Source organism: Pelophylax lessonae, assembly GCF_965119305.1.
Source record: "Pelophylax lessonae genome assembly, chromosome: 7".
NCBI lineage: Eukaryota > Metazoa > Chordata > Amphibia > Anura > Ranidae > Pelophylax > Pelophylax lessonae.
In genome coordinates, this window is record NC_138774.1 from 235,142,001 (window position 1) to 235,169,976 (window position 27,976).

The following is a 27,976-nucleotide window of genomic DNA, read 5'->3' on the forward strand; positions in this document are numbered from 1 at the left end:
TCCTCTCTCTCTCTCTCGTCCCAGGGGGGTTTCTTCTCTCTCTCTCTCTCTCTCTCTCTCTCTCTCTCTCTCTCTCTCTCTCTCTCTCTCTCTCTCTCTCTTCTCTCTCTCTCTCTCGTCCCAGGGGGTTCTCTCTCTCTCTCTCTCGTCCCAGGGGGTTCTCTCTCTCTCTCTCTCGTCCCAGGGGGTTCTCTCTCTCTCTCTCTCGTCCCAGGGGGTTCTCTCTCTCTCTCTCGTCCCAGGGGGTTCTCTCTCTCTCTCTCTCTCTCTCTCTCTCTCTCTCTCTCTTCTCTCTCTCTCTCTCTCTCTCTCTCTCTCTCTGTCCCAGGGGGTTCTCTCTCTCTCTCTCTCTCTCTCTCGTCCCAGGGGGTTCTCTCTCTCTCTCTCTCTCTCGTCCCAGGGGGTTTCTCTCTCTCTCTCGTCCCAGGGGGGTCTCTCTCTCTCTCTCGTCCCAGGGGTTCTCTCTCTCTCTCTCTCGTCCCAGGGGGTTCTCTCTCTCTCTCTCTCGTCCAGGGGGTTCTCTCTCTCTCTCTCTCGTCCCAGGGGGTTCTCTCTCTCTCTCTCTCTCTCTCGTCCCAGGGGGCTCTCTCTCTCTCTCTCTCTCTCTCTCTCTCTCTCTCTCTCTCTCGTCCCAGGGGGTTCTCTCTCTCTCTCTCTCTCTCTCTCTCTCTCTCTCTCTCTCGTCCCAGGGGTTCTCTCTCTCTCTCTCTCTCTCTCTCTCTCTCTCTCTCTCTCTCTCTCTCTCTCTCTCTCTCTCTCTCTCTCTCGTCCCAGGGGGTTCTCTCTCTCTCTTCTCTCTCTCTCTCTCTCTCTCTCTCTCTCTCTCTCTCTTCTCTCTCTCTCTCTCTCTCTCTCTCTCTCTCTCTCGTCCCAGGGGGTTCTCTCTCTCTCTCTCTCTCTCTCTCTCTCTCTCTCGTCCCAGGGGGTCTCTCTCTCTCTCTCTCTCTCTCTCTCTCTCTCTCTCTCGTCCCAGGGGGTTCTCTCTCTCTCTCTCGTCCCAGGGGGTTCTCTCTCTCTCTCTCGTCCCAGGGGGTTCTCTCTCTCTCTCTCTCTCTCTCTCTCTCTCTCTCTCTCTCTCGTCCAGGGGGTTCTCTCTCTCTCTCTCTCTCTCTCTCTCTCTCTCTCTCTCTCTCTCTCGTCCCAGGGGGTTCTCTCTCTCTCCTCTCTCTCTCTCTTCCTCGTCCCAGGGGGTTCTCTCTCTTTCTCTCGTCCCAGGGGGTTCTCTCTCTTTCTCTCGTCCCCCCAGTGAACGTGTCCACGCTAGGTCGGCTGCGACATAGCCCCACTGGATGGGGGCTGCCCTGTGAGTTCAACGTCTCGGGAGGGTGCATGCGGCCTGAGTCGCTGCGTTCCTCCTGGCCAACAGCCCCCCATTCTTAATGGAGAGGTGTTCTGTCCGGAGCGGTACCCACCCTATTTCTATGGTAAGTAGCTGTCCCCCCTCTTCCCCTGGAGGGTTTTGGGGTGGACGTGGGCCCCTCCCTGGGATGGTGGGACCACCGGGTCCCCCCCCCCCAGCCTCTCTAAATTTCGGTGGGGGGACGTCTTTGTTGGTTCCCGGACCCGTTAACTTCCCTGGAACAAGACAAGTGGGTCCACAAAGTCATGCTATCCGGATACAAGATCGAGTTTCGTGCTAGCCCTTCGGAAAGCTGCTTACCTATCAACTGTCCCCAGTCCACTTACAGGCCCTCCTTGGGGCGGTTGAAAATCTCTTGCTTTCAAGGGGTGATTGTCCCAGTTTCGATTACGTAACGTTTTCAGGAGGTTCTACTCAACCTGTTTTACAGTCCCCGGGAAGGGAGGGCAAGGTGCGTCCAATCCTGGACCTCAAGGCGCTGAACTGCTTTGTGCGGGTTTAGGATTGAGTCCATTTGCACGGTGGTGGCTTCCCTGTATCAGGGAGATTTTCTTGCCTCCATAGACATCAAAGATGCTTACCTTCACATTCCATATGTGTCGGTCACCAATGCTTCTCCCGCTTTGCAGTGGGAAAGGAACATTATCAGTTTGGGTTTTTACCATTTAGTCTCGCCTCCCCCCAGGTCTTCACTGGGCTATTTACACGATGATCTCTGTGAGCAGAATCTTCTGCTAGGCTAGCGGAAAACCTGGAGATCAGCATATGAATTTTGAAGGAGTTCGGGTAGGTTCTGAATCTTCGGAAGTCCACCTTGGTCCCATCTACGAAACTAGACTATGTTGGTCTGACTCTGGACTTGGCCTTAGCCAGAGTATTTCTTCTTCTAGACAAACTTCAGACACTGCAGGTTGCAGTTAGTCTCCTGCTGACCAGCAGATTGTCGTCCTCCCGGACTTGTATGCGGTTGCTGGGCCTGATGGTGTCAACCTTTTGAGGCGGTCCAGTTTGTGCACTTCCATACGAGGTCCCTGCAGCGGGAGATTCTGATCACATGGGACAAGAATCCGCAGTCTCTGGACAACCAAATCCAGCTGAGCCAGGGTACGAGAGTCCTTGATTTGGTGTAAATAAGGGGGGGGGGGGAGTACCGCGCTTCAGGGGAGTTATGTACAGTATCTTGGCTCATTAACAATACTAATAATAAAGTGCTTGTGGTGATATTCAATGATTCTAAATTATATTCAAGTGATGTTCGTGAAATATAAAGGTGCTCTGTGCCAATTATTAAAGTGATTAATTTACATTGAGAAAATACTGAGACAAATTGATTAATTGAAAAATTAAATAAACATAGAATCCATATATTGTGTTCAAGTGTCCAGAAAGCAATAATCCTCTTCAGTGAGTTAAAAGGTACTTCTTTCCACCTATACACCTGGTGCGATAATGTGATCTTCAGTGCTCAACACTTCTAGGTGTGCTAACCGCTCACCTTAATGCTATTAGCAATGCGCCTTTGGATCTATTTATCAGGTCTGCTCTTACAGGTCCTTCTCAAAAAATTAGCATATTGTGATAAAGTTCATTATTTTCTGTAATGTACTGATAAACATTAGACTTTCATATATTTTAGATTCATTACACACAACTGAAGTAGTGCAAGCCTTTTATTGTTTTAATATTGATGATTTTGGCATACAGCTCATGAAAAAACAAAATTCCTATCTCAAAAAATTAGCATATCATGAAAAGGTTCTCTAAACAAGCTATTAACCTAATCATCTGAATCAACTTATTAACTCTAAACACCTGCAAAAGATTCCTGAGGCTTTTAAAAACTCCCAGCCTGGTTCATTACTCAAAACCGCAATCATGGGTAAGACTGCCGACCTGACTGCTGTCCAGAAGGCCATCATTGACACCCTCAAGCAAGAGGGTAAGACACAAAGAAATTTCTGAACGAATAGGCTGTTCCCAGATTGCTGTATCAAGGCACCTCAGTGGGAAGGAAAAAGTGTGGCAGAAAACGCTGCACAACGAGAAGAGGTGACCGGACCCTGAGGAAGATTGTGGAGAAGGACCGATTCCAGACCTTGGGGGATCTGCGGAAGCAGTGGACTGAGTCTGGAGTAGAAACATCTAGAGCCACCGTGTACAGGCGTGTGCAGGAAATGGGCTACAGGTGCCGCATTCCCCAGGTCAAGCCACTTTTGAACCAGAAACAGCGGCAGAAGCGCCTGACCTGGGCTACAGAGAAGCAGCACTGGACTGTTGCTCAGTGGTCCAAAGTACTTTTTTCGGATGAAAGCAAATTTTGCATGTCATTCGGAAATCAAGGTGCCAGAGTCTGGAGGAAGACCGGGGAGAGGGCAATGCCAAAATGCCTGAAGTCCAGTGTCAAGTACCCACAGTCAGTGATGGTCTGGGGTGCCATGTCAGCTGCTGGTGTTGGTCCACTGTGTTTTATCAAGGGCAGGGTCAATGCAGCTAGCTATCAGGAGATTTTGGAGCACTTCATGCTTCCATCTGCTGAAAAGCTTTATGGAGATGAAGACTTCATTTTTCAGCACGACCTGGCACCTGCTCACAGTGCCAAAACCACTGGTAAATGGTTTACTGACCATGGTATTACTGTGCTCAATTGGCCTGCCAACTCTCCTGACCTGAACCCCATAGAGAATCTGTGGGATGTTGTGAAGAGAAAGTTGAGACACGCAAGACCCAACACTCTGGATGAGCTCAAGGCCGCTATCGAAGCATCCTGGGCCTCCATAACACCTCAGCAGTGCCACAGGCTGATTGCCTCCATGCCACGCCGCATTGAAGCAGTCATTTCTGCAAAAGGATTCCTGACCAAGTATTGAGTGCATAACTGAACATAATTATTTGAAGGTTGACTTTTTTTTGTATTAAAAACTTTTTTTTATTGATCAGATGAAATATTCTAATTTTTTGAGATAGGAATTTTGTTTTTTCATGAGCTGTATGCCAAAATCATCAATATTAAAACAAAAGGCTTGCACTACTTCAGTTGTGTGCAATGAATCTAAAATATATGAAAGTCTAATGTTTATCAGTACACTACAGAAAATAATGAACTTTATCACAATATGCTATTTTTTGAGAAGGACCTGTATATCCTCTTCTTGGCTCAAAATGTGGGGGGTTGTGCTGGTATATTCTTATCTGGTTCAGGCTAGTGACCCGGTCCTTCCTCAAATCTCAAAATAATAGGGCCGACATTGTGCAGTATTTCCAAAGTTTTTAATAATTAAAAGTAGTAACTTACAGTTTAAAATTGTTATGTTCGGCTTGTAAGCCACGGGACTTCTCTGTGTCCCGTAACGTCAATTCTGGTGCTCCCTACGCATTACGTCACGCTATCACGTGACTTCAGGGGCTTTGTTCTCTGGCAGGGCAAAATCCTTCCTACCCTTTTATTGGACAGTGGTCCCCATGGAGGCCAGCCTGTCTGGGTGGGGAGGCATACTCGGCAGAAGTTCTGCTAAGGGGGTCTGGACCCTGGAAGAATCCAGACTACCGATCAATGTCCTGAGTTGCGAGCGATCGGGCTGTGCCTGGAACATTGGATGGATCGTCTACAAGGCTGTCCAGTGCGCATTCAATCTGACAATGCCATGGCTTGGGTCAATCCCCAATGGGGCACAAGAAGTGTCCTGGTTGCTCTGGAGGTAGCCGGCATTCCCAGGTGGGCAGAATGTTTCTTTCCAGCCCTCTCCGTCGTTCACTTTCTTGGAGTGGAACATTGGCAGGCGTTAGATCGGGGGAATGGTCTCTTCATCCAGGAGTGTATAATCAGTTGTGTCGGGGCATACCCAAGGTGGATCTGTTGGTGTATCGGCAAAACAAAAAGGTACATAGGTCCGTGGGTCAGCCAGGGGATCCTTTGGCGGATGTCAGACGCACCAGTGGCCCCGTGGGGTCAGGATCATCTGATTTACGCCTTCCTTTCTCAAGCTTCTGGCAAGACTTCTACAGGATCAAGGCAGAAGGGATTCTGGTCATTTTAGTGGCCCTGAAGTGGCCTCGCCGGGCCCCGTACGCCGATCTGGTGCAGCTGATTGCGGATGTTTCCTTGGAGGCTTAACCTCAGGGAGGAACCGGCTGTCGCAAGGGCCAGTCTTCCAGCCTGCTTTTACAGTTGCTGGTTTTGATGGCTTGGCTGTTGAAAGCCAAGTGTTGAAGGATGGGGGTTGTCTAAATCAGTGATCCCTATGCGGTTTAAAGATAGGAAATCTACTTCTAGGAAGATCTACCATTGTACGTGGCAGACGTACATTGCATGGTGTGAATCCCTTGGGGTTCCTCCTTGCTCTTTTTCGGTGGCTCGGATCTTGACCTTCCCTTCAACGGGTTGAACAGAATTTGGCCTTGAGTACAATCAAGGGTCATGTGTTGGCCTTGGCGGTCTTCTACCAACGACTCTTGGCTACAGCTGTGGTGCGTGCGTTCCTCTTCAGGATGTTCAGCACTTGGTCCCTCCAGTGTGGTCTCCTTTGCTGCCTTGGGACCTCAATTTGGTACGTTCGTTTTTCCAGCAGTCTCCCTTTGAGAGTCTTCTGGAGTTTCACCTGCTTACGCTGTTCCAGAATGTGGCCTTTTTGGTGGCCATTGCTTCTGCGCGCAGGATATCGGACCTTTCGGTGTTATCCTGACATTCACCTTATCTGGTGATTCACAGGGATATGGTGGTGCTGCTTTCCGCTGTCTGTCATTCCTTCCTAAGTTGGTCTTTGATTTTCATTTGAATGAAGACATTGTGTTGCCTTCCTTGTGTCCCAGGCTTAAACATCTGAAGGAAATTGTCTTGAAATACCTTGGATGTGGTCCAGGCAATTAGGGTGTACCTGGTCATCGGTGCACTTTTTTACAAAGTCTTCTACAGTGAATGTGTTGACATCTGCGGATGCTTCCTTTTTTGCCGCAAAGTTTTGCTAGCTGCTGTTTAAGAGGACCTGGTCCTCTTTGAGGGTGTATTGTTGTTTTTAGGTGGTCTTTAGTGGTTTGGTTGAGCCCCTGTTGCCTGGTTGTTTAGCCTTGGGAAGTTCTTTGTGGTTTCTCATCCCTCATGTTTAACACTGCTTTGGGATGTTCCAATGGGTAAGCATACCAGAAGCTGTGTCCGTCGAAAGAAAATGGGATTTTTGACTTACTGTAAAATTCATTACTGTGATGTTCATTGACGGACACAGCACCCCACCCCTCTGGAGTTGGCTTTCTTCTGATACCGCTTGTGACAAAACTGAGTGTGGGTGTATACCCCCTGGGACTGCCCATAGGCATAGTCAAGCCTTTTCCTGCACAGTCTCCTACTCCTGTAGGGGGCAGTACAACCCAATGTTTAAGAAGTTTTAGGAGCTGTGTCAATCAATGAACATCAGAAAAATGGATTTTACGGTAAGTCAAGAATCCCCTTTTTTTTTTTTTCCCACCTATAGCTACCAATCCGCATATTCTTAATGGGCTCAACACTGCTTACACGATTTGATATGTTAACACGTGTCACACGCACCCATGCTTCATCAGGACTGTTGTGTACACAACACAAGGACTAAATAGTGTTCATAGATTGAAGAATGATGGCTGCCTAGAGAATTGTAAACTGATGAGCACCTCTAATATTGGCTACATGCTTTATATTAGGCTATATAATACTTATAATGGCACTAAGATCTAGAAACATCTATCTCATTACTGTTGTCCCCAGGAAATGCAAAACATAGTCCAAATTCAGCCATAAATCCTTTTTAATGAATCTTTATTTAACAAAGGAACATATACAAAAAGTGACGTCAAGGGTGAAAGAAAGGGGCGGGGGGGGTGTAGCCAAACAGTGCCACAACTCTGGGGGTACAAAAGGGCAATTTGGTACATATCCTAAAAAAAGGCAGTAGACTGCAAACATAGTGCATTGCAAAACCAACGTTTGACAGAGGGCAGGCTGCGGGAGGCCACGAACCATATCGGACCAAATACAGCCACAGGTGTCCATTTGGTGTGGAGCTCGGCTCGGGGGAGCACCAAGCCAAAGCCCACCGCAGGGGGGGCCAATGGACTCCATCAGACCTCCCCCAATGTGGCACCTCGACCCGGGGCACCAATAGGGCCCGGTCAAGGCTCTAGCGAAGTACGGCTGGGTCACCTTCTCATTACATTCCTGCGTCCGCCTACATTTAGCCACCCAATCCTCTGCATCTCTTATGTTGTCTACCATCCGCCACCACTCCGACCTGCCCGAGACCTGCGGCCGCTTCCAGTAAATCAGGATCAACCTCCTAGCAGCATTAAGGAGGTGAGGCAGTAAGCTACAGCGATAACGTCTGAGCGGCATACAGGGAACGTGCAGGAGAAAGTGAAGGGGGCTGAAGGGCACATCCAAGTTGAGAACGGACCTGATCTGCGCCCGGACGTTGTGCCAGAAGGGGGCAATGACTGGGCAGTTCCACCACAAATGAAGTAGGGTACAGTCATAAGTCCTTTTTAATGGGATAGGACCAGGACTGGTTGTTGGGTGCAAAGTGCTGTTTTGTGTTCTTTTGGGGCATAGAAATTTTAACTCTTCCCTACTGCACACATAGGTTTCTGTTGAATATTCCCCTTAATTATGTTCTGACATTTGAGAAACCATAACAAAATGTCATTCTAGTCTCTTCCCATTCTATTCAGTATAAAATGTAGCTTCAGCCAGCATATGTCCATCCAAAACTGAAATGGTAGCTTGCTGTACTGAACAATACCGTTTTTGCATTTTGCCTTGCAAAGGCTGTAAAATCTTGGCTTGCTCTGTATTGGCAAGCCCATCATCAATCACTTAACCACTTCAGATCCAGAAGATTTACCGGCCTATTTTTTGCGCTATGGCGCTGTTCCATTAACTGAAATTTATGTCCTTTTTTTTATTTTTTGCAATATACTCCAAGACCATTTAAAAAAAAAAATTTTTCTGCTAGAACACCTATTCAATAAAAAAAAAAATATATATTTTTTTCATAAATTTAGGCTATGTATTCTGCTACATTTTTCTTAAAAATCCCAATAGGCGTATATTGACTGGTTTGTGCAAGAGTTATAGCATCTACAAACTAGGGGATATTTTTATTTTTTTTCTAGTAATGTTGGTCTTCAGCGACTTATCGCAGGGCTGCGATTATTGCGTCGGACACAAACCCATTTTTTGGAGACCAGTGACCCTAATAGTGATGAGTGCTAACAATATTCACTGATCAAAGGGTTAACGGTGTGCCTAGCCTGTGTTTTAGTGTACTGTGGGAGGTGCTTTTACTATAAGGCATAGATCTGTGTCCCTGCTTTGCAGGAACATAGGATCCATGCCTTCCCTCCTGACAGAACAGCGATCTGCCTTGTGTACATAGGCAGACCGTCATTCTGCCTATGTACCGAAGGATTGGCGGGAGCTGGTAACATATCAGCTCCTGTTTGTAATCAAAGTGGGAGCAGGCCACCGGACGCACAGATGCGCGCCCCTACCCAGAGGTGTCGGGCCACTTATACGGCAGCAAGGTGACATTGCTGCACCAGAACATGTACCTAGTAAGTTATAAGGACAGTAAGTAGTTAATGCATTTAACTGCCCAAGCCAGGCTACATAGGGGTCATTCCATATGATTGATGGATACAGCACTAAAACAATAGGTTACAGCCTTGCATTGTGTGTACACATGATTGAGTTTACTCTCTAATTCTTGTTTTCATTACTGGTTTCCTATCAGCAGCTGGAGAGCCAATGGATACCTCCGATATGGCTCATGCTGAGCTTCGTCACCTGACCTCTGAAGGCCCCACCACCACAATCCCAATAGTTCTCACCCAGCAGGAACTAGCAGCTCTGGTTCAACAGCAGCAGCAATTGCAAGAAGCACAGCATCAGCAACATTTACAGCAGCAGCTTCAGCAACAGCAACAACTTCATCAACAGCAGTTACAGCAACTTCAACAACTGCAGCAGCTCCACCATGTGCCTACAGAAGCCCTTGCACCCGCTGACAGCCTCAATGATCCTGCCAGTGAAAGTAATGGACTTAATGAGTTGACGGGTGCAGTGACTAGTTCAGTGGCCCTGTTACCTTCTACAGCCACAGATAGTGAGTGTCAGAACTAAACTGTTGCTTTATTTAGTTGCTTTGGATTTTTTATCGTTATTAAACACTGCTTTTCTTTAAAAGGTTTGGCTCCAACGAATACCTTCACAACACCTCAGCCGGTGGTAATCGCCAGTCCAGCAAAATTACAGGCTGCAGCAGCCCTCACTGAAGTAGCAAATGGCATTGAATCGGTATGTTATTTTAAAGCGGGCATGTTAAAGTGATGTTTTGGATGTCTCATAGACTTCGCAGTGCTTTCATTATGCTGTGCCTCTGCTGGATTGGTTTCCCTTCTCTCATCTTACTGCAAAAAAAACAAAAACAGTGAAAGGAAATGCTTCCAAAATGGATAGATGGCAAGAACACTTTAGGCCCCTTTCACACAGGGCGGGCTCTGCTGAGAATCTGCTTTTTTCACCGGGAATCTACTGATCCCCATTGAGCAGGCTGGTCCGTGTCCACTCCACTTATGCAGAGCGAACACAGACCGCTCTCCCCTATCGGTGGTTGGATGTAAACAGAACACCAGTCTGTGTACACCCGACTGCTGTCCGATCCGTTTTTAGCGGATTGGATGTCGGTAGGTGTACACGGAAATTCATTTACACCTGCCGCTCCATAGAGAACGGAGGGTCTGATTGGGCCTGAAAAACTGACAGGTGGACCTGATCGGTCCACTCGTTCGAAAGGGACCTAAGATATTTAAAATATAAGATTTCTTTCTGAGGGGCCAAAGTGAAATGGTCATAATTTGTGAAATGTATTGATGATCCAAATAATTAACGATCTGTATGCTTTTGCTCATGTACAGAAACAGGACTTGCCCCCTCAGCAGCCTAAGACTCCACTGAAGAAAGAGAATCAATGGTTTGATGTCGGTGTAATAAAGGCTACGAACATGATGGTGACGCATTACTACTTGCCTGCAGAGGACTCTCCCCACGATGTAAGTATGTTTAGTGACTGACAAATTTTCAGTTGAGGCCTGTACACCCTTTGGGTTTTTGTTAAGAAAATATTAGCAATATAGGTGTCCTTTCTATAACAACCAGCTTTAAGCATCACAATGAATGTGCATAGCCCATCTATTACTTTACTATCAGAATCTGTGGAAATACATGGATCTAGTCTTATCTAGATGATCCCTTCATAGAGGGCCTGCTATCAGGCCTCTCCTGTTGCAGCCTGAGATGCTTACCCTTGCCAGATAGTTCCGTGTCTCAGTCCTAGTTTTACAGGCTGTGGAAAATATTTCTTCATTGATGCTTTTACTTATCTGGGGAGCAAGGTTCTTGCTAAATTTGGAGCGTTATTTATTGGATACATCTTGGAACTTGTGTGTTGTGCTTGCAGGATGACTCTGGTGTCCTACCAGATTACAGCCAATTAAAGAAGCATGAACTACAGCCAGGCACTGCCTATAAATTCCGTGTAGCAGGAATAAATGCTTGTGGTCGTGGACCCTTCAGTGAAATCTCTGCCTTCAAGACCTGTCTACCTGGTTTCCCAGGTGCACCATGCGCCATAAAGATCAGCAAGGTACTAATAGTTTAATGACAAAGTTGTAGTTTTTTTCTTTTTTTTTTGTTTCCAGCCTAGGAATTCTCTTATACCATCTGGAGCATATTAAAACTGATTCTCATCCTTTAGAGCAAACATGCAGAATGTTTCATGGGAGCAAATGCAGCTGTAGCTTGTGTACTCAGCTCATAGCTGGATATGGCTACAAAAGTCTCCCAGTGTTCAGTGGGTTGATGATTAGGATTGCCAGTTTTCATTTCCTAATTACTCGATCAATGTAGGCTTCTTTTTTTTCTTTTTTTGTTTAGCATTGGAAACCTGCTGATGTATTAAAGCTTAAGTCAAGCACGGAAACTTAGTAATGATATACCTCAGTAGCCCCCATGGTGTGTACTTGATTTTGAAAATTCAGATATGTAACTTGTAAATATAGTGGCACATAGCCAGAGCAGAGCTGTTGGTGGGACCCAGCATCTCTACAGGCTACCTGCAGAAAACAAGAGGGGGATGGAGAGCAGACTAGTCTCCCTGCACAAAGCAGGTGGCAGGGTTTGGCCTTTATCACAGGAAGTCCCTGTACAGAAGCAAAGGGCAGGCTTTGTTTGATGGCCAATAATCATAGATCCAGAAGAAAGGAAGTAGGAATACACTTGCCTTGTGTATTTATGTAACATTTACAATAGGTATTTCAATACCCAGAAATGCCAGGAACTTGCAACAGAGTGTAGGTGAATTTTGGCTGCAGCCAGCGCAAAAAACATTGCGTTTGGATATTGGAAGCATATGAGCGTCTTCCATAATGACAGTGCAGAGGTGAGCCTTAGCAACCAAGCCAGCCCCTATGCCCGAGCACGGTCATGTGACTGAGTGGGTGGTGGTACCCCCATCAACAGAACAGAAATGCCTCCTCTTTACAGTACATTTCAGGAAGTCAGACCTAGACCATGGGTTATATGCTGCTACTTTCAGGTAATTGGGCGCTGGGGATGTCCCCAGAGCACCCTTGTATAACCCTGCCCACTCCATGGGATAAAGTTTTTATGCTATTGTTCTTGGGTGTTGGACCTTCTCCCGCTTAATTGTTTTTTACTACTTTGATTTTTCTATTGAGAGCCAGCTGCTTATTGGCTCACTAGTAGTTTCCCAATCAGTTTATCCTCCATATAATTTTTTAAACTTATTTATATTGTATTAGATTGGATAAATATGGATTGAACCATACCCTGACCCTGCAACAGCGATTTTTTTTTTTTTTTTTTTTTTTTTTGGTACAACTTGAGTTTAAGAACAGGTTGACTGTGTGTGTGTGTGTGTGTGTGTGTGTGTGTTTATGAAAAACCTTTGTAAAACTTCTAAGTACAGCTCAGTTTGCACTAGCACTGACATATGTTTTAAGGAGCCTTTTGTGAACTGGCTGTTGTACACCTTCTGTTCCTACAGAGTCCTGATGGTGCTCACCTCACATGGGAACCTCCCTCTGTCACGTCCGGGAAGATCATAGAATATTCTGTCTACTTGGCTATCCAAAGCAGTACGAGTGGTGAACAGAAAGCCACAACACCCGCTCAGCTGGCTTTCATGCGGGTATACTGTGGCCCAAATCCTTCCTGTCTGGTACAGTCCTCTAGCCTGTCTAATGCGCACATAGACTACACCACAAAGCCTGCAATTATTTTCCGGATTGCTGCACGTAATGAGAAGGGTTATGGACCCGCAACACAAGTCAGGTGGTTGCAAGGTGAGGACACAATCTTATAATGTAACATGTTCATGGATTTGTGGAGATAGAAACAAACTTGCATGCTGAAGGTCATACTAGACAAACTTAGCTGCTGTCACAATGCTTTGGCAGCGCATAAAACCCATATAGAACAAATATGTGCACATATTTGTTATATAGGTTTATGGATTTGCTGAAGCTCTGTTTGAAGGGCTCAAAGTACTGGGGTTTTTTTTCTTCTCAATCCTAACTTGTGATACTTAAGTGGCATAACGGAACTTGCTCTTGCATGTCAATGTGCTTGTTTGGAAACGCTAGAAATGGCTGTCTGATAGAAATGCTTGTGCACAAAAATATACCCGAGCCTGGTTAGAATGCAATGCTTACACCAAGATATCTGCCACATTTAATTATGTTTACATTTTTATGTGCCTTTAAAATAATTTTTATGTTGAGACTAAGGACCAGATGAGATCTGTGGGATTGATTTTTTACTAAGACTGGGGAGTTAAAAATCTGGTACAGTTGTGCATTGTTTACTTTGACCAAAAACAAAAAAAAGCTGATTGGTCTCTATGCAGATCTGCACCAGATTTTGCACACTCGAGCTTTAGTAAATAAACCCCTGTGTTCTTAACCACTTCTGGACCAGACCTTTTTCTGACACTTGTTAACAAGTTAAAATAATTTTTTTTTTTTTTGCTAGAATATTACTTAGAACCCCCAAATATTATAGATTTTTTTTTTTTTTTTTTTTTTTAAGTAGAGACCCTAGAGAATAAAAGGGAGATTTTTGCAATATTTTTTCACTGTATTTGCGCAGCGGTAGTTCAAATTAGGGCTCAAATTCTTGCTCGAACGATCACAGCGTTAACTCGCGTGTGGTTTGAGCACCGTTTAAATATGTAGGTGCGGTTTGCGTAAGTTTCTGTGCGCTTTAACTTTTTTTTCCCCCCTTATTTTACCGTTTTTACCTTTTTTTTTTTTTTTTTTTTTTTTTACGCTGTTTTTTAAAAACCCATTTTGATCACTTATGTTCCTATTGCAAGGGATGTAAACATCCCTTGTAATAGAAATAAGCATGACAGGACCTCTTTAATGTGAGATCTGGGGTCAAAAAGACTTCAGATCTCACATCTACACTAAAAAAGAAATTGCCTTTTTTATGATGGGGAAAAAAAAATGGGTTCCTTAAATCTGTTGCTAGGAAGCAACGTATGACGTTGCTCCAAGGCCATAGTTGAGTGAGGGCCATCCTGCCCTCACTCGACTTCCTGCCTGAGGGGACAGCGGACTGAATTGTTTTTCCCCACTACCGACTGGGCCGGTAAGCAGGGAAAACTACCTAGAAGCACCTCTCCCGCTGCCCATATGGGCGATCCAGAGGCGAATCCGCTGCTGGGACCACCCTTATGGTAAAGCGGACCACCCGCCTTTTTAAAAATTAATGTGGTCATAACCCCGGTATTTAATGTCAAAGTAACTACGTAAATACACGGTGGGCAGTCTGTAAGTGGTTAATAGTGAGGTGAGCCGCCTCTCCACTTCAGTAGCAGTAGCAGGTCATGGGCCACAAGAGGAAGAAAAAAAAGCTAAGCATTCCCTTTACGTTAAGTAACTGTATTTGTGCTTACAGTAGTCAGATTAGTACCAGCACACAAGGTCTTGCTATAAAGTTGTCAACAATTGTGATCACTTGGTTTACTATGAAGCCGCAATTCAATTTATTCTGACTAGCCATTGGCAAGAAAGTAGGGAAGTATGTATGCGAACAGCATTTATCCAGTGTGGAGAACCGCCAGTCATCACACATGGGGGTTATTTACTAAAACAGTGCAAACTTAGTGCTTAATTGAACAAGCTGAAATTAGAAGCTGATTGGTTACCATGCACAGCTGCACCAGTTTTAGTAAATTTCCCCCATAATGTGAACAAGTTTTTTAATAAGCAACTGAACTGTGGGTGCTGTGCCCAAAATGTTCAGGGAGACAAATGGACTTGTCCACCGGTATTGCCTGAGTTCTACCTGAAGCTGATATTTCCCTCCATAAGGGGATCATCTTGGAAGAGGCAGGGTGGTAAACTGCATTCCAGACCTTACTGAATCCAAATCTCCTGAGACTGACCATGAGAGGCAGCAGTGCCTTGGATCTCACACTGCATGTTGTACAGCTACAAGACTGTAGGCACGCTTGCATATCAGGAAGTGCACTGTTATTTTTTAGAAGGAATTGAAGACCTGCATTATTCAGGATACTAAGGCACAATTGACATTACTAGATGTTCCCTAAAACATAGCTAATCTTTTACATTTTAAGTTCAGGTCTACGTTATTGTCAGATATGTTTCCACGTTCTTGTGAGAATTATTACATTGTTTTCTGATGAAAGTTCAACTTTAAATATATACCATGGGTTCTTATATTTTTAGAATCCAGCAAAGATGGTACAGCTGGCAAGCCTGGAACCAAACGCCCAGTATCCTCGCCAGACATGTAAGTATTTGTGTTTTGACTATTTAACTACTTAAATACCGGGCTCTTTCACCTTCTTCCTGCACAGGCCAAGTTTCAGCAATCAGTGCTGTTGCACTTTGAGTGACAATTGGCGGGGTCATGCAAAACTGTACTCCCAAATAAATTTTAATTTTTTTTTCACACAGAGCTTTCTTTTGGTGGTATTTAATCACCACTGGGGTTTTTTTTTTTATGCTAAATAAATCAAAAAAAGACAGCATTTTGATAAAAAAAATTTGTTATAAAATTTTGCAAATCTTTCTCCATAAATTTAGGTCAAATGTATTCTGCTACATTTCTTGAAAATAACCCAAATAGTCTGTAGGAAAGTTAGTCCGCGAACTTATTGTATATGTATCTGAACACTGATCAATCCTGGTGTACTGGCCGTCTAGTTCATTTCGTGAGGCCCAACAATGCCAGGCTAGTACAAATACCCCCAAATTACCCCTTTTTGGAGTAAGAGGAAAAGTGAATTTTTAAAGTTGCAATTTTTTTCCCCCAAATTTTTTTGGAAATAAAGATATTTAAAACCATTCATTTATTTTTTGCATACTGTCACTAGTGTAGCATTATCTTATAATGATGGATGTGGTGGTGATTAGAGCCACTGACTGGTGACAGTATGTAATAAAAAAAAGTGTGTGTGTGTGTAAAACCTTTTGGATTGCAAGTGTTTTACACGAAGACCCAAAATTTTTTATATCAATTTTACTTAAAGCGGAGTTCCACCCAAAAGTGGAACTTCCATTTTAGGTAGGAATTACCCCCTGGGGGGGGGGGGGGAGCGGATACCTAGTTCTCCTCTCCCCCTCCCTCCCTGCAATCTTCTGGGACATGTCAGAGGTCCCAGAAGATTGCTGGCCATTCACGGCGCGAAGCGCAACTCGCACATGCGCAGTGCGTACCCGGCTGTAAATCCGCAAACTGTCACAGCCGGGTGCCCACACCAGTGATGCCGGCGCCGCAGAGCAGAGGGAGAAGAGCGAGGCTTTGGGGCGGCCGCATTGCTGGACCGTTGGACAGGTGAGTGTGTTTAGGCTGGAACTCCGCTTTAATAAGCAAGGTCTTGCAATATGAGTAGAGTCATGTCACAACTGAGTATTAAAGAGAGAGGCACCTCTAAGTGTAGCATTATGGTTACATTTAATGAGGGGGTTCAACATTTAGCAACTCAACCTGGTTGATGATTAAAAAGGACACATTTTAGTATGCAGGCATCCGTGGTAAAGCTGTCCACATAGACCAGCAGTCACTAAATGGCGGCCCACATGATGCTTCCGCCCGGACCGCGAGGCCGTATTCAGCCCCCTCCTCACTGCTGCTCACTTGCAGCTGGTGTTGTCCCAACGGGCCGCGACGTCACGCGCGGCTCCCTCTCGGGACTCGCACAGCTGTTTGACGCGCGGCCGGCGGAAGTGACGGGGGTATAGTAATCTGAGCGGGTATCTGTCAGAACACCAGGCAGCGAGCTAGGGCGTGGACCCCCCTGTTCGCGGCTTTTGGCTCAGCTCCTGGCTCCAGGTATGTGGAGCACATTTTTAGGGGAGAATAGCTGCACAAGCTTTAACAAGTGTGCAGAATGGCATATTTTGTTGTGCTCATTATAGTGCCCCATATAAAAAAAAGGTGCCCATCAGAGTTCTCCCTTGACATAAAATGTGCCCATCAGCTTGCCCCCTAACATAAAATGTGCCCATCAGAGTGCCCCTTATTTTATATTAAGGGGCACGCTGATGGGTATATTTTATGTTCAGGGGCACGCTGATGGGCACATTCGCACGACCACGCAATTAGCCGTTAAAATAACAGTGCCGTATAGCAAAAAATGGCCTAGTCATTAGGAGGGTAAATCTTTCCGGTCCAGAAGTGGTTAAGGTAAAAACGTTGAGGCTTTATAACCGCTTTAACAAACTACAAGTTTGCCGCGGCAAGCGGCGTGTAGTTGTCAATGCAGTAAGAGCATGCTGATCCCTGTAGTCTATTCACTCTTCTAAAACTTACAGCCTATACCTCAGTATGGGTGCCGAGTAGGAAGCATCCCCCAGGATATTGCACATGCAGACTTTTTTTTTTTTTTTTTCCACTTGACCAGAAAGGAGAACATGGGATGTGTGCTCTTGCCCATAGAGTAACCATATACTTAAAAAAACAATTTTTTTTTTTTTTCTAGGAAAACTGCTCCAAAGAAGGCAAAGCCTGACCACCCCTGATCATGGAAGCTCCTGCACAGCCTTGAAGTACAGCTATCTCCTTGAACTTCCTCAAAATCCTCCACATCCCCAATCAACTTTTTTTATCGCGTTGCCCACCACCATTTGCTTGGGGTTGGATAAACTGATCTTTTTTTTTTTTTTTTCTTTTTTTTTCTCCTCCTCTTATTTTAAAGAACATTGTGAAAAGCACATTTTACACCTTCCACCCCTCCCCCTTCCCAAACACATTTATGGAAGAGTTGAATCTCTCCCAACAATCCTGATTTATTTCTTTGCTTCTGTCTTTCTGTGTGGGGAGTATTACAGGAGCCTGGGGTGTGCTGAACAATATGGACTCTCAGTTGACAGGCCTGCAAACTCAAGCTTTGTAAATGAACTGCTTAGAAGATTCGTCCAGGTCTTTTTGCTTGTTTGGCAATTTGTTTTTCTTTTTAAAAGATGAGGGAGAGTTTTTTTTTTTTTTTTTTTGGGGGGCGGGGGGGACTAATTTTGTTTTGACAACAGAAGCACTTGGACATTATCTGCGGTGTAAAGGTTTTAAGACTTAAAGCAATGGGGTGTTGTAAAAAAATATATATATATTTTACACTCTTCGCAGCTCCATCCTGATGCTTGTTTTGAAGCAAATCTCTTCTGGACAGCATAGCTGCACTGAAGATGGGCATTGCCACATCCAGATGTGATTCTAGGACTGACTTGGCTCACCACCTGCTCTATATGTTCAGTGGTCCAGATATTTCCACGCTGGTGGGGTGGGGGGGGGGGATGTATAAACAGGGATAGTGGCACAGTAATACATCAGATGGCTTAATATTGGTGTTTTATTTCCAGCATGGCTTTGCCAGGTCTTGACTGGATGTGTGGTGATTCATTTCCCACTGTGGAACTTTTTCACAATGAAAAATGGATCTTGGAAAGCAAACTCAGTTCAGAGTACCATCAAAAAAAAAACACATTTTATATATTATATATATATATTGCAACAGAGTTTTTTGTTTTGAATAGATTTTTCAAACTTTTTTTCTTTATTTGTACATCAAATTCTATTTTGTTTGTCCTGCTTCTTTTGAGATGACTTTTGAAGGCGAATGAACTACCTTACCAACCTTGTTCTAAGCTAGAGAGCCTCACAGCTAACCTTTTTCACTTTAGGTGGGTGATGCGAAGTTCGGTAGCCTTGCCTATTTGCTTAGGTGACCATCATATGGCATTGCAATCTTCCTGGCTGTGAAATGCTTTTATAGTCTAAACTCTGCTTACGTTATTTCTTTTTAAGGATGTTTCCTTATTTATCACCCCAGCTTTTTGTTTTTTCTGGCTGACTTCCAAAGCAATATATAGATATAAAGCAGCACATGTTGCTTTACTGTGTGCTGCCATAAATTGTCACTGCTGAGAGCAGTTTACATTGAACCAATTAAAACACCTGCTTCATTCGAATCAACTTGACGTGTTTGAAAACCAACCGGCAAAATGATTTCTTTAACTGAGGTCACCAAACTACTTTTCATTCTCCTGCCGAACATAACCAGCACCCAGTCTTGCTGGCGCACAGGGCAGGAACGCCATGCGTCTGCATTGGCTATTTCTATTCAGTTCATATACAGAAGTATAAATATACATATATAAATATATACAAGCAGTTGAAGCTGTTTCATAGCAGATTTCACAAACTGTTCATTTCTTTAATTTTTTTTTTTTTTTTTTGTAAAAACTGAAAAATTTATAAGAAAAAAAAAAAAAGCGAAAAGGCAAAAAAATCTGCAGTAGCTTAAAAGCATGAGGATTTTTGTACAAAATCAAAACCAGTGAAAAAAAAAAAAAAAAACTTGTTTAAATCACATAGGATTTACATTATCTCAAGTAATGTTTAATTTTAATGCAGCCCATCCTTGTGTTGATTGTACATATATATAAATATACACATATATACTTTTTGCTCTGTATTTTTATTATCTCTAGCTGGTTCCAAATGTTTTTTTTCTGGTTCCTCACTCATGGAGCAACATTGGTTTCTTGTACAGAAGTTGCCATTGAGAAGTCTGCCTGCTGTTTTGTCCCCCCCCCCCCCCCCCACCCCCTCACTTCGTAATAGGGGTCTTCCATGTCTGATGGCTTTGACTGCAGAGTACAGCAAGGGTTCCTAATATCCTTCTGTCATGAGGACATGGAGTACCTGAATAGCATTGGAGGCAGCATGTTGGAGGGAAGAATGCACAGTTATGAAAGGTTTCTGACAATTCTATGAATTGCCGGCTTACTTCCGAGACAGAGTGTGTTTTCAAAATAAATGTAACTAGCATCCTATTTTATGGGCAGCAAAGGCAGCAGTGTAATCTGACATGTAACATCAAAGTAGTAGTTTTATAGTGGGAGTCTGGTCTTCAGGATAACGTAGTGTTTTTTTTTTTTTTTTTTTTTTTGTTTTCCCCTTTTTACTACTACCCCCCCCCCCCTTCTTCTCTTTTTTTTTTTTTTTAACTGAGATTCTTAGCCTAGTTTTTTGGCCTCATTAAGCAATTGCAGCATTGTTTAAACTGCTTTGTTTTCCCCCCTATTTGCCAGTTTGATGAAAGAGGGTGGCAAGAGTAGAGAGGGCACCCACCGCTCCCGCATAAAATGACTGCTGCCACTTCTCATTTTGTATTATAGTGTTACTGTGTTACCGCCTAGAATCTCCTGCTAAAAAAAATAAAAATAAAAAAAACCTCACCTGCCTTTTTTTCTTTGAGAAGAAAAGCTATTACTTCCATTGTAGAGGAGTTCTCGAAGTGAACCAATATTACTATAGTGCTATCTGTCGTTTTTGTGCTATTTTGAACAATTAAAGACCTTTTTTGAAGTTGTGGTTTCTTTGTGTGTTTTTTTTTTCTTTAAAGTTTCCTCTAATATTTAATGGTTGGGCCATGTAAGACTGCAAGACACCTAGGTAAGTGGCTCACTTCCCCTAACAGAATTGCTCTATCTTTTGGCCTGGAGCACTGCAACCCATCGATGTGGGCGTAAACACTCCTCTTGGTATTTCTGGCAGGGAATCTACTCTATATAGACAGTTAAAGTGCAAGTTTATTTTTAGGTTTTATAATCTTATCGGACAGGACACAGGCATAGTATTAATAGATTATGGGTTATAAGCTCATGTCATCAGTTGATGGGACACTGGCAAAGGTTTCTCAAACATGCCCCCTAGGGAGCTTTCCCTGTAGTCCTGACCCACTTGCCAAGTCCTTGTTTTGCCACTAGTTTCCGAAGGTGATGGTTGCCTTATTTTGTGGAGAAATCACTCTTGGGTAGTTCATTATTTTGTGCTCTTTAATCAACTCTTCATTATCTAATACAGCGATAGAAGCAGGGCATCTGGATTGTGCAACCTCAGTAAAACCTTTGGAGCCTTGCCTGGACTCCATGCTGTGGGGCACAGTTGCTATGGGCATTGGGTCCTGTATGGATGCTCACCTTGGCGCTTTGTACAAATGCCAATGCTTCCCTTGTACCAGAGCAGTATCCTATTTTAACCAGGTCTGGACTGGAAGGATTTGCCCCCCTTAATGACAAGGCCATTTTTTGTGATTTGGCACTGCGTTACTTTAATGTTAAATTGCGCAGTCGTGCGACACTGTATGGAAATAAAATTGACAATTGGCAGATGCAGCTCTCATACTATTTATCCATTGGGTTATGCTGCACCCTGCAGGAGTAGTTCTAGGCAGGAAAAAAAGTGATTCTCCACGCCCACAGGGCTGCCCCCATAGGCATAACCCCACACCCTCTGCTCCAGCAAACCAGTTTCGTTGTAAGCAGTGAAGAAGATACAAAGATTATCCCCATATCAGAGGGGTTGGTGCTGCATCTGTCAATGGGCTTCAGAGAAAAGGATTTTACGGTAAGTTCTTACAAACATCCAGTTTGCTTCTGCATAGAGGAGTAGGACCTAGGTTTCCTGCTGGAACTTCGGTCTCAGTTTTTTTTTTTTTTTATTCTTTTCAGAATATTTTGTTTTTATTTATCTTTACTTCCTTTGCTAGTTAGTGTTCAGGAGGATCCTCCTGATAATTTACAAGCAATGCTGGCTGGGGTTTTGCACTGGATAATCTAGATCCTTAAGGTCTCCCCAGCCTGGCCTACGAGCGTGAGCAGGTTATAGTCCCGCACTAGGCCTCACCATGACGAAGCCCCTTTCTGGATGGGGACGAGCCTGAGAGTGGATGTCTCGCTGTGACGCGACCACCTGAAATGCCCTGAGTCACAGCCTACCCCTCGGCGAGTAAATGTAGCCCCCCTTGCCCCTCAGGGGCCTTGGGGGGGATGCGGGCCCTCTCCTGGGGATAATGGGACCTAAACATCCTAAAAGATCCCACTGGCCTGGCAGGTTACCCGGCCTTGTGCCCTGTCCCCCTTTCCCGCCGTGCTATGGCGGGGTGCCTGGGGGGGATTGCAATGGTACCTTTTTTTTTTTTTCTCTGGTGGTAGATCCTTGAGGCCTTCACATTGGGGGTCCCTGGCCCCATGGCACACTTTGGGCGCCGCCATCTTTAGTGTGGGCAATGTAAAATTATTTTTCCCATTGATTTGTATGGGGCAGCCATTTTTCCCTGTGCTTCCTATTGAATTGCATTGGCAGCCATTTTTGTGTAGCACTATGGAGCTACACAGGCACCATTACCTTTCACATACCAGTCCATTTCAGGAGGTTTCCTCTGAAGGTGGTAAAGTACTGGGGTCTTTGTGGGCATATCCCTGCACACTCTGTATCCCTCTGCACTATCTGTCGGTATATATTTAAGGGGGTCTCCGCAGACCACGGCAATCAGCGGTGGGAATCGCGATAGCGTTTTTAAAGTGACAGTACTCCTTTTTTCTATGGAGTCCAAGGCAGTAAATTCACCCTCAGACCCGCTTAGTACGACGCCTGTATCGTCCGGATCTCAGTCGCTGGCCGCAATTTCAGCAGTTCTGGAAAGCCTGTCGACCAAAGTTGATTTTGTAATTAAAAAAAAAAAAAGGTTACTAGCTGAAAACGGCCACTGCCTTCTCCATCATTTGTGGGGTCCTCTTAATTCAGAGGCTGATATTGTTGCCACGGGCACCCCCCTACCTGAGGGGGTCGCTGTCCTCGCAGTCAGATGGTGAAGAGGACCTGTCTTCTTCAGCTGCTGCGTGGAAACCTGATTTGGTAGAAGCCCTGATTGTTTCAGTAAGGGAAACTTTAACCACTTAAGCCCTGGCAGATTTTTACCCCCTTCCTGACCAGGGCCTTTTTTGCGATTCGGCACTGCGTGACTTTAACGGACAATTGCGTGGTCGTGCGATGCTGTACCCAAATGAAATTGATGTCCTTTTTTTCCCCCCCCCCCCACAAACAGAGCTTTATTTTGGTGGTATTTGATCACCTGTGTGATTTTTACTTTTTGCGCTATAAACAAAAAAAGTGTACATTTTGAAAAAATAACTATTTTTCCAATTTTTTTTTTATATAAAATTCCCCCCAAAAAAATGTAAAAATCTAATTTTTTTTTAACATTTTAGGCCAATTTGTTTTCTGCTACATACGTTTGGTAAAAAAATCGCAAAAAGCGTATTTTGATTGGTTTCTGTAAATTTTGGTGTTTTTTTTTTTTTTAACGAGTAATGGTGGCGATCTGTGATTTTTGCAGGACTGCGGCGGACAGATCGGACCCTTGACTGACATTTTTGACACTTTTGGGGGTACCAGTGACATTACTACAGTAATCAGTGCTATACATATGCACTGTTACTGTAAAAATGACACTGGCAGGGAAGGGGTTAACTTTATCAGTGATGCAGGGGTTAAGTGTGTCCCTAGGGGCGTGGCTAATGATGTAACCACAGAGACATACGATCCTACATAGCAGGATCGTATGATCTCTGCAGTTAGATCAGGGAGAAAGACAGGCGGCTTTGTTTACATTAGCCGCCTGCCTTTCTCACTCCAGGGGGAGATCGTGAGTGACCGGCGGACATCGGGTCCGCCGGTCACGCATGCAGACTTGGGGGAATGAGCCAGGGTGGGAGCGCGCCCGCCCCCTAGAGGCTCACAGGCTAGCGACCATGGTTCTACGTCACTTTGCCTGTACAGGGCTGACCGCCACAGTAAATAGCCGCGCGACGGTCGGCAAGCGGTTAAAAATGGCAGATGAGCCCACGCTGGCGGGGACACGGGTGTCTTTTGGCTCCTGCAAGACCCAAAAATCGAGCAAGCTTTTTCCTTGTCCTGGAACCAATGGCAGCACATCAAGCACATGCTAGTAGTGCCTAAGCGCTTTACACGCGGTTATCCCTTTGCTGAGGCGGTTTCCAACCGTTGCTACTGCCTAAGGTGAATCATCCTGTCTCCAGGTTGAAAAAAAATCTACTATAGTGCCTGTGGCAGATTCCCCGTTTTTATACGGGTTCGGTGGACAAGCGGGTGGAATCCCTTTCCCGCCATCTTCATGTGTTGACGGGTTCTATTCTACATCCAGTTATTGTCTGTTTTTAGTATCACAGACTGTTACGGAATGGGTGAAGGTTCTGAACGGGAACTTGGAGCCTGACATAGTTCCCCTGATGGAACTTATGGACCATATAGCCCAGGCCCTAGTGTGCCTGTGTGATGCGGCGCCCCTGGTGGCCAGAGTGTCGGCTGTGGGGATTGCCTTAAGACTCATGGTTTGGCTGAAGAATTGGTTGGCTGACCAGGCTTCCAAGAAAGCCCTGACAAATCTTCCTTTCTCCTATGTCCTCTGACTGTCGCTGCCTATTCATACAGTCTTCACGATTGGGTATTGGCCTTCTCCGCAGGAGCAAGCTAGGCAGTAATTTTGTTAATACAACAAACATTAACATATAGAGACAACCACAGGGGGCCGTCCCTCTGTCCTATATCCTCCAGCCAGTACCACTCTAATCCAGTTCTTTGCCTAGCGTCAGGAGTAGGCTAGGTTTTCCCTGCTGGGACCTAGTATCTCAGTTTTTTTTCTTTTATTTCAGAAAAGTATTTTTTTTTTTCTTTAAGAATAGCTTTTTATTTTTTCTCACCTACGCTAGTCAGTCAGAATTTGGAGGACTACAACCGTCGGCAGAACTGGGCCTCGTACTGGTTAATATAGAACCTTATGGAGTCCCAGTCTGCCATCAAGCGTCGCAGGCTTTTGGTACGCCCAGTAAGCCTCGCAGCAACAGTGCCCCTAGAAGTGGGGGACGAGCCTGCAAAGTTTTTCTATCTTCGCTGGGATGTCTCAACGTCGGAATGCCCAGGGTTGCTAGCATCCTTCCTGGCTGACGGCACCCCCACCCAGGTGGGAGCTCTACCGTATCTGAGCGGTGCCCACGTTTGCGGTTTGGTGAGTAATACTACCCCTCTGTCCCTGGGAACAGGTTTTTGAGGGGGTATTGAGTGGGCCCACTCTGGGGATGGCGGTACATGTAAAGTTTCCGGTAATAGCTCCCTCATGGCCGTGGGATGGCTCCCTGTGACTTACCTTCCCTGTCCCTGTGGGGGTGCTCCTGCAGTGCAGACCGCCGTACGGGGTTCCTTCTCCCCGGGGAAGCTCTGTGCAGATCCCAGTGCGGGCATTTGGTGTGTTTCGTCCGGCCGCCATATTTGGTAAGGGCTGGCTGTTTGGCCTCAGAGTGAGGGCAGCGGCCATTTTCCATCATTGCCAGCGCCGATCGGGCGCCATCTTTAGTGTGGGCGGATGTCCTGTTTGGGCAGTGGCCATTTTCGAAGCGTTTTCCTCCATTTGACGATCGGGCACCATTTTTTTGTGACTCAGGGCTGGCTTTTGCCTCTAGGGGTGTGAGGTCACTTCCTCTTTTATAATTGGCTTTCTCAAAAGCAGCGTGGCAAGTATAGGGACACGGGATTTTACTGGTTTTCTCTGGCTATATTTCTGCTAGCACTCTTTTGTCAGTTTAGCTTTAGTTAAGAGAAGGGTCTCCAGCTGTGGTGCAGTTTGCGATAGGGGTCCGTGGGAACCGCCGTTTTAAAGGGCCAGTGTAATTTTTTTTGCACTTTGCTAATATGGAGTCCCAGGATAGTAAATTCCCCACAGACCTATTTGGTGGTTCAGATACTCCTGATCCAACTTCCTTAGCCTCTTTATCTGCTGCACTTGGGACTTTAGCGTCAAAAGTTGATCTGCTGATGTCTGACCGAGTTACAAAGAAAGGGCCTATGCCCTCTCAGTCTTCTGACTCAGAGCCTGAATTGGTTGCCATGGGTGACATCCCCATTTTCTCAGTCAGATGTGGAGGATTCTTCTTCCTCTGGGATAGCACGTGACTGCGCTGCGGTAGATGCACTTATTAGCTCCGTTAAGGAGACTTTAAATCTTGATGATGAGCCCTCCATGGCAGGTAAGCGGGTTTCCTTCGGGACCTGCCAGGCCCTGAAATCGGGTCAGGTTTTTCCTTGTCCAGAGGAGTTCCAGGAAACGGTAAATGACTAATGGCGTCGCATTAAGCATACGCTGGTGGTACCTAAGAGATTTAAATACCGTTATCCCTTTGCGGATTCGGTTGATACTCGCTGGACTGTGGTTCCTAAAGTGGACCACACTGTTTCCAGACTGAATAAATCCACCTTGATGCCCGTGGAAGACTCCCCAGTGTTTAAGGACCCGGCGGACAGACAGGTTGAAACGCTTTGCCGCCACATGTATATGGTGGCGGGTTCCCTGCTGAAACCGGTGTTCGCAGAATGGGCCAAGGTGCTTAGGCGCACTCTGGTAGAAGAGTCGGTTTCTGCTGCTGCGCTGGACATGTTGGATCAAATTGCACAGGCCTTGATGTACCTGTGTGACACGTGGCTTTGGACGAGGCTCCTTTGGTCGCACGTCTATCTGCGGTTGGCAATCCGCAAAATTATTTGGCTGAAAAGCTGGTCGGCCGACCACGCTTCTAATAAGACAGTGTCTGACATCCCTTATGCGGGGGATTGTCTTTTTGGTGACTCTCTGGATGAGCTGATCAAGGGGCTTACTGGGGGTAAGAGTACTCTCTTGCCTCAAGTCTTGAAAGGTAAATCTCCCTATGCTAAGTGGGGTCCCTCCTTTAAGACTAATCGGGGGTCTTTTTGTGCCTTCGGGGCAAAGGAAAAGGGTAAGTCCTTTAAGGTCTCCAGTGGTCACAAGAAATTTTGGGCGGGTAAGCCCAAAACGGGTCAAGCTGGGCAGGCAACCCAGTCCACCCCTTCCTGAAGGGACGTCCTCACTCGTATCAGGGGTGGGGGGACGTCTGCGTTGTTTCCCCCGAGCCCTGGCTGTCTGACATTCAGGACAGGTGGGTTCAGGGTACAAGATCGCGTTCTGATCTCGCCCTGCAGGCAGATTCTTTTTATCAAATCTCCATCTGACTTCCGATCGTTTCCGGGATCTACAATGGGCGGTTAAAAATCTTCTCGCCCAAGGGGTCATTGCGCCGTTCCCTCCGTGGGACAGGTTTCAGGGATTTTACTCCAATCTGTTCACAGTGCCCAGAAAAGAGGGCAAGGTGCGTCCGATTTTGGACCTAAAGTTACTGAACCGCTTCGTGCGGGTACAGAAGTTCCCAATGGAATCCATCCGGTCGGTGGTGGCATCTCTGAGTCCAGGGGAATTCATGGCCTCCATCGACCTAAAAGATGCATATCTGCACATCCCTTTTTATGAGGGTCATCAGCAGTATCTCCGCTTTGCAATCCCAGAGGAGCATTACCAGTTCGTGTCGTTGCCCTTCGGTCTCGCTTCGGCTCCAATGGTGTTCACCAAGGTTTTGGCTCCTGTGTTGGCTCTGCTACGGGGCAGAGATCCTTACCAGGGGGGAGACAGGCTTCCTCAGTCTTGGACAGAAGGATTTCTCCAAGCCACCAGGTGAGATCGGATCTTTTGTGGTGGCTTCAGTCACCGATTCTGACACAAGGCAAGTCCTTCCGGCTGTTATTGTGGACGGGGCTCTCCATGGATGTCAGCCTTGTCTGGCTGGGGTGGACTTCTGGGTACGATTTGTGGTCGGGGGAAGAGTTCTCCATGCCGATAAATGTCCTGGAGCTCCGGGCAATCAAGCTCTGTTTGTCGGCTTGGATTCAAGATGCTACCATAATTTCGCAATTACCTTATTTTTTCTTAAAATGGTAAATTTTCTCAGTGTAAACATTTGACATGTTTGCTATTGGGAATTAAATAGGGGTTGATGAGATTTTCAAGTCACTGAATTCTGTTTTAATGTAGATTTTACACAACGTCCCAACTTTTTTGGAATTGGTGTTATAGAATGTGCAGTTTCACGGCGGATCAAAAGCAGTCCTTTCGTTCTCCTCAGGTGTCAACATTAACCACTTAAGCCCTGGAGGATTTGGCTGCTGAAAGACCAGGGGGTATTTTGCAATTTGGCACTGCGTGACTTTTAACGGACAATTGCGCGGTCGTGTGACGCTGTACCTAAACGAATTTGACGTCCTTTTTTTTTTCCCCACAAACAGAGCTTTCTGTGCGATTTTTTTGATCGTGTGCTATAAACAAAAAAGAGCGTAAATTTTGC

General features: G+C 45.5%; 1 protein-coding gene across 1 annotated transcript in view; it reads left to right on the forward strand.

The window, feature by feature from the left end:
• The window catches only part of HCFC1 (host cell factor C1), a 62,050-nt gene extending 44,389 nt beyond the window's left edge, over positions 1–17,661 (forward strand). Inside the window, exons 20-26 of the mRNA XM_082263658.1 lie at positions 9,115–9,486; positions 9,568–9,677; positions 10,298–10,432; positions 10,840–11,025; positions 12,448–12,745; positions 15,158–15,221; positions 17,416–17,661. Of these exons, the coding sequence (XP_082119784.1) occupies positions 9,115–9,486; positions 9,568–9,677; positions 10,298–10,432; positions 10,840–11,025; positions 12,448–12,745; positions 15,158–15,221; positions 17,416–17,455 (1,205 nt within the window). The 3' untranslated portion in view covers positions 17,456–17,661. The remainder of the gene's footprint in view (positions 1–9,114; positions 9,487–9,567; positions 9,678–10,297; positions 10,433–10,839; positions 11,026–12,447; positions 12,746–15,157; positions 15,222–17,415) is intronic.
• The last annotated feature ends 10,315 nt before the right edge of the window (positions 17,662–27,976 follow it).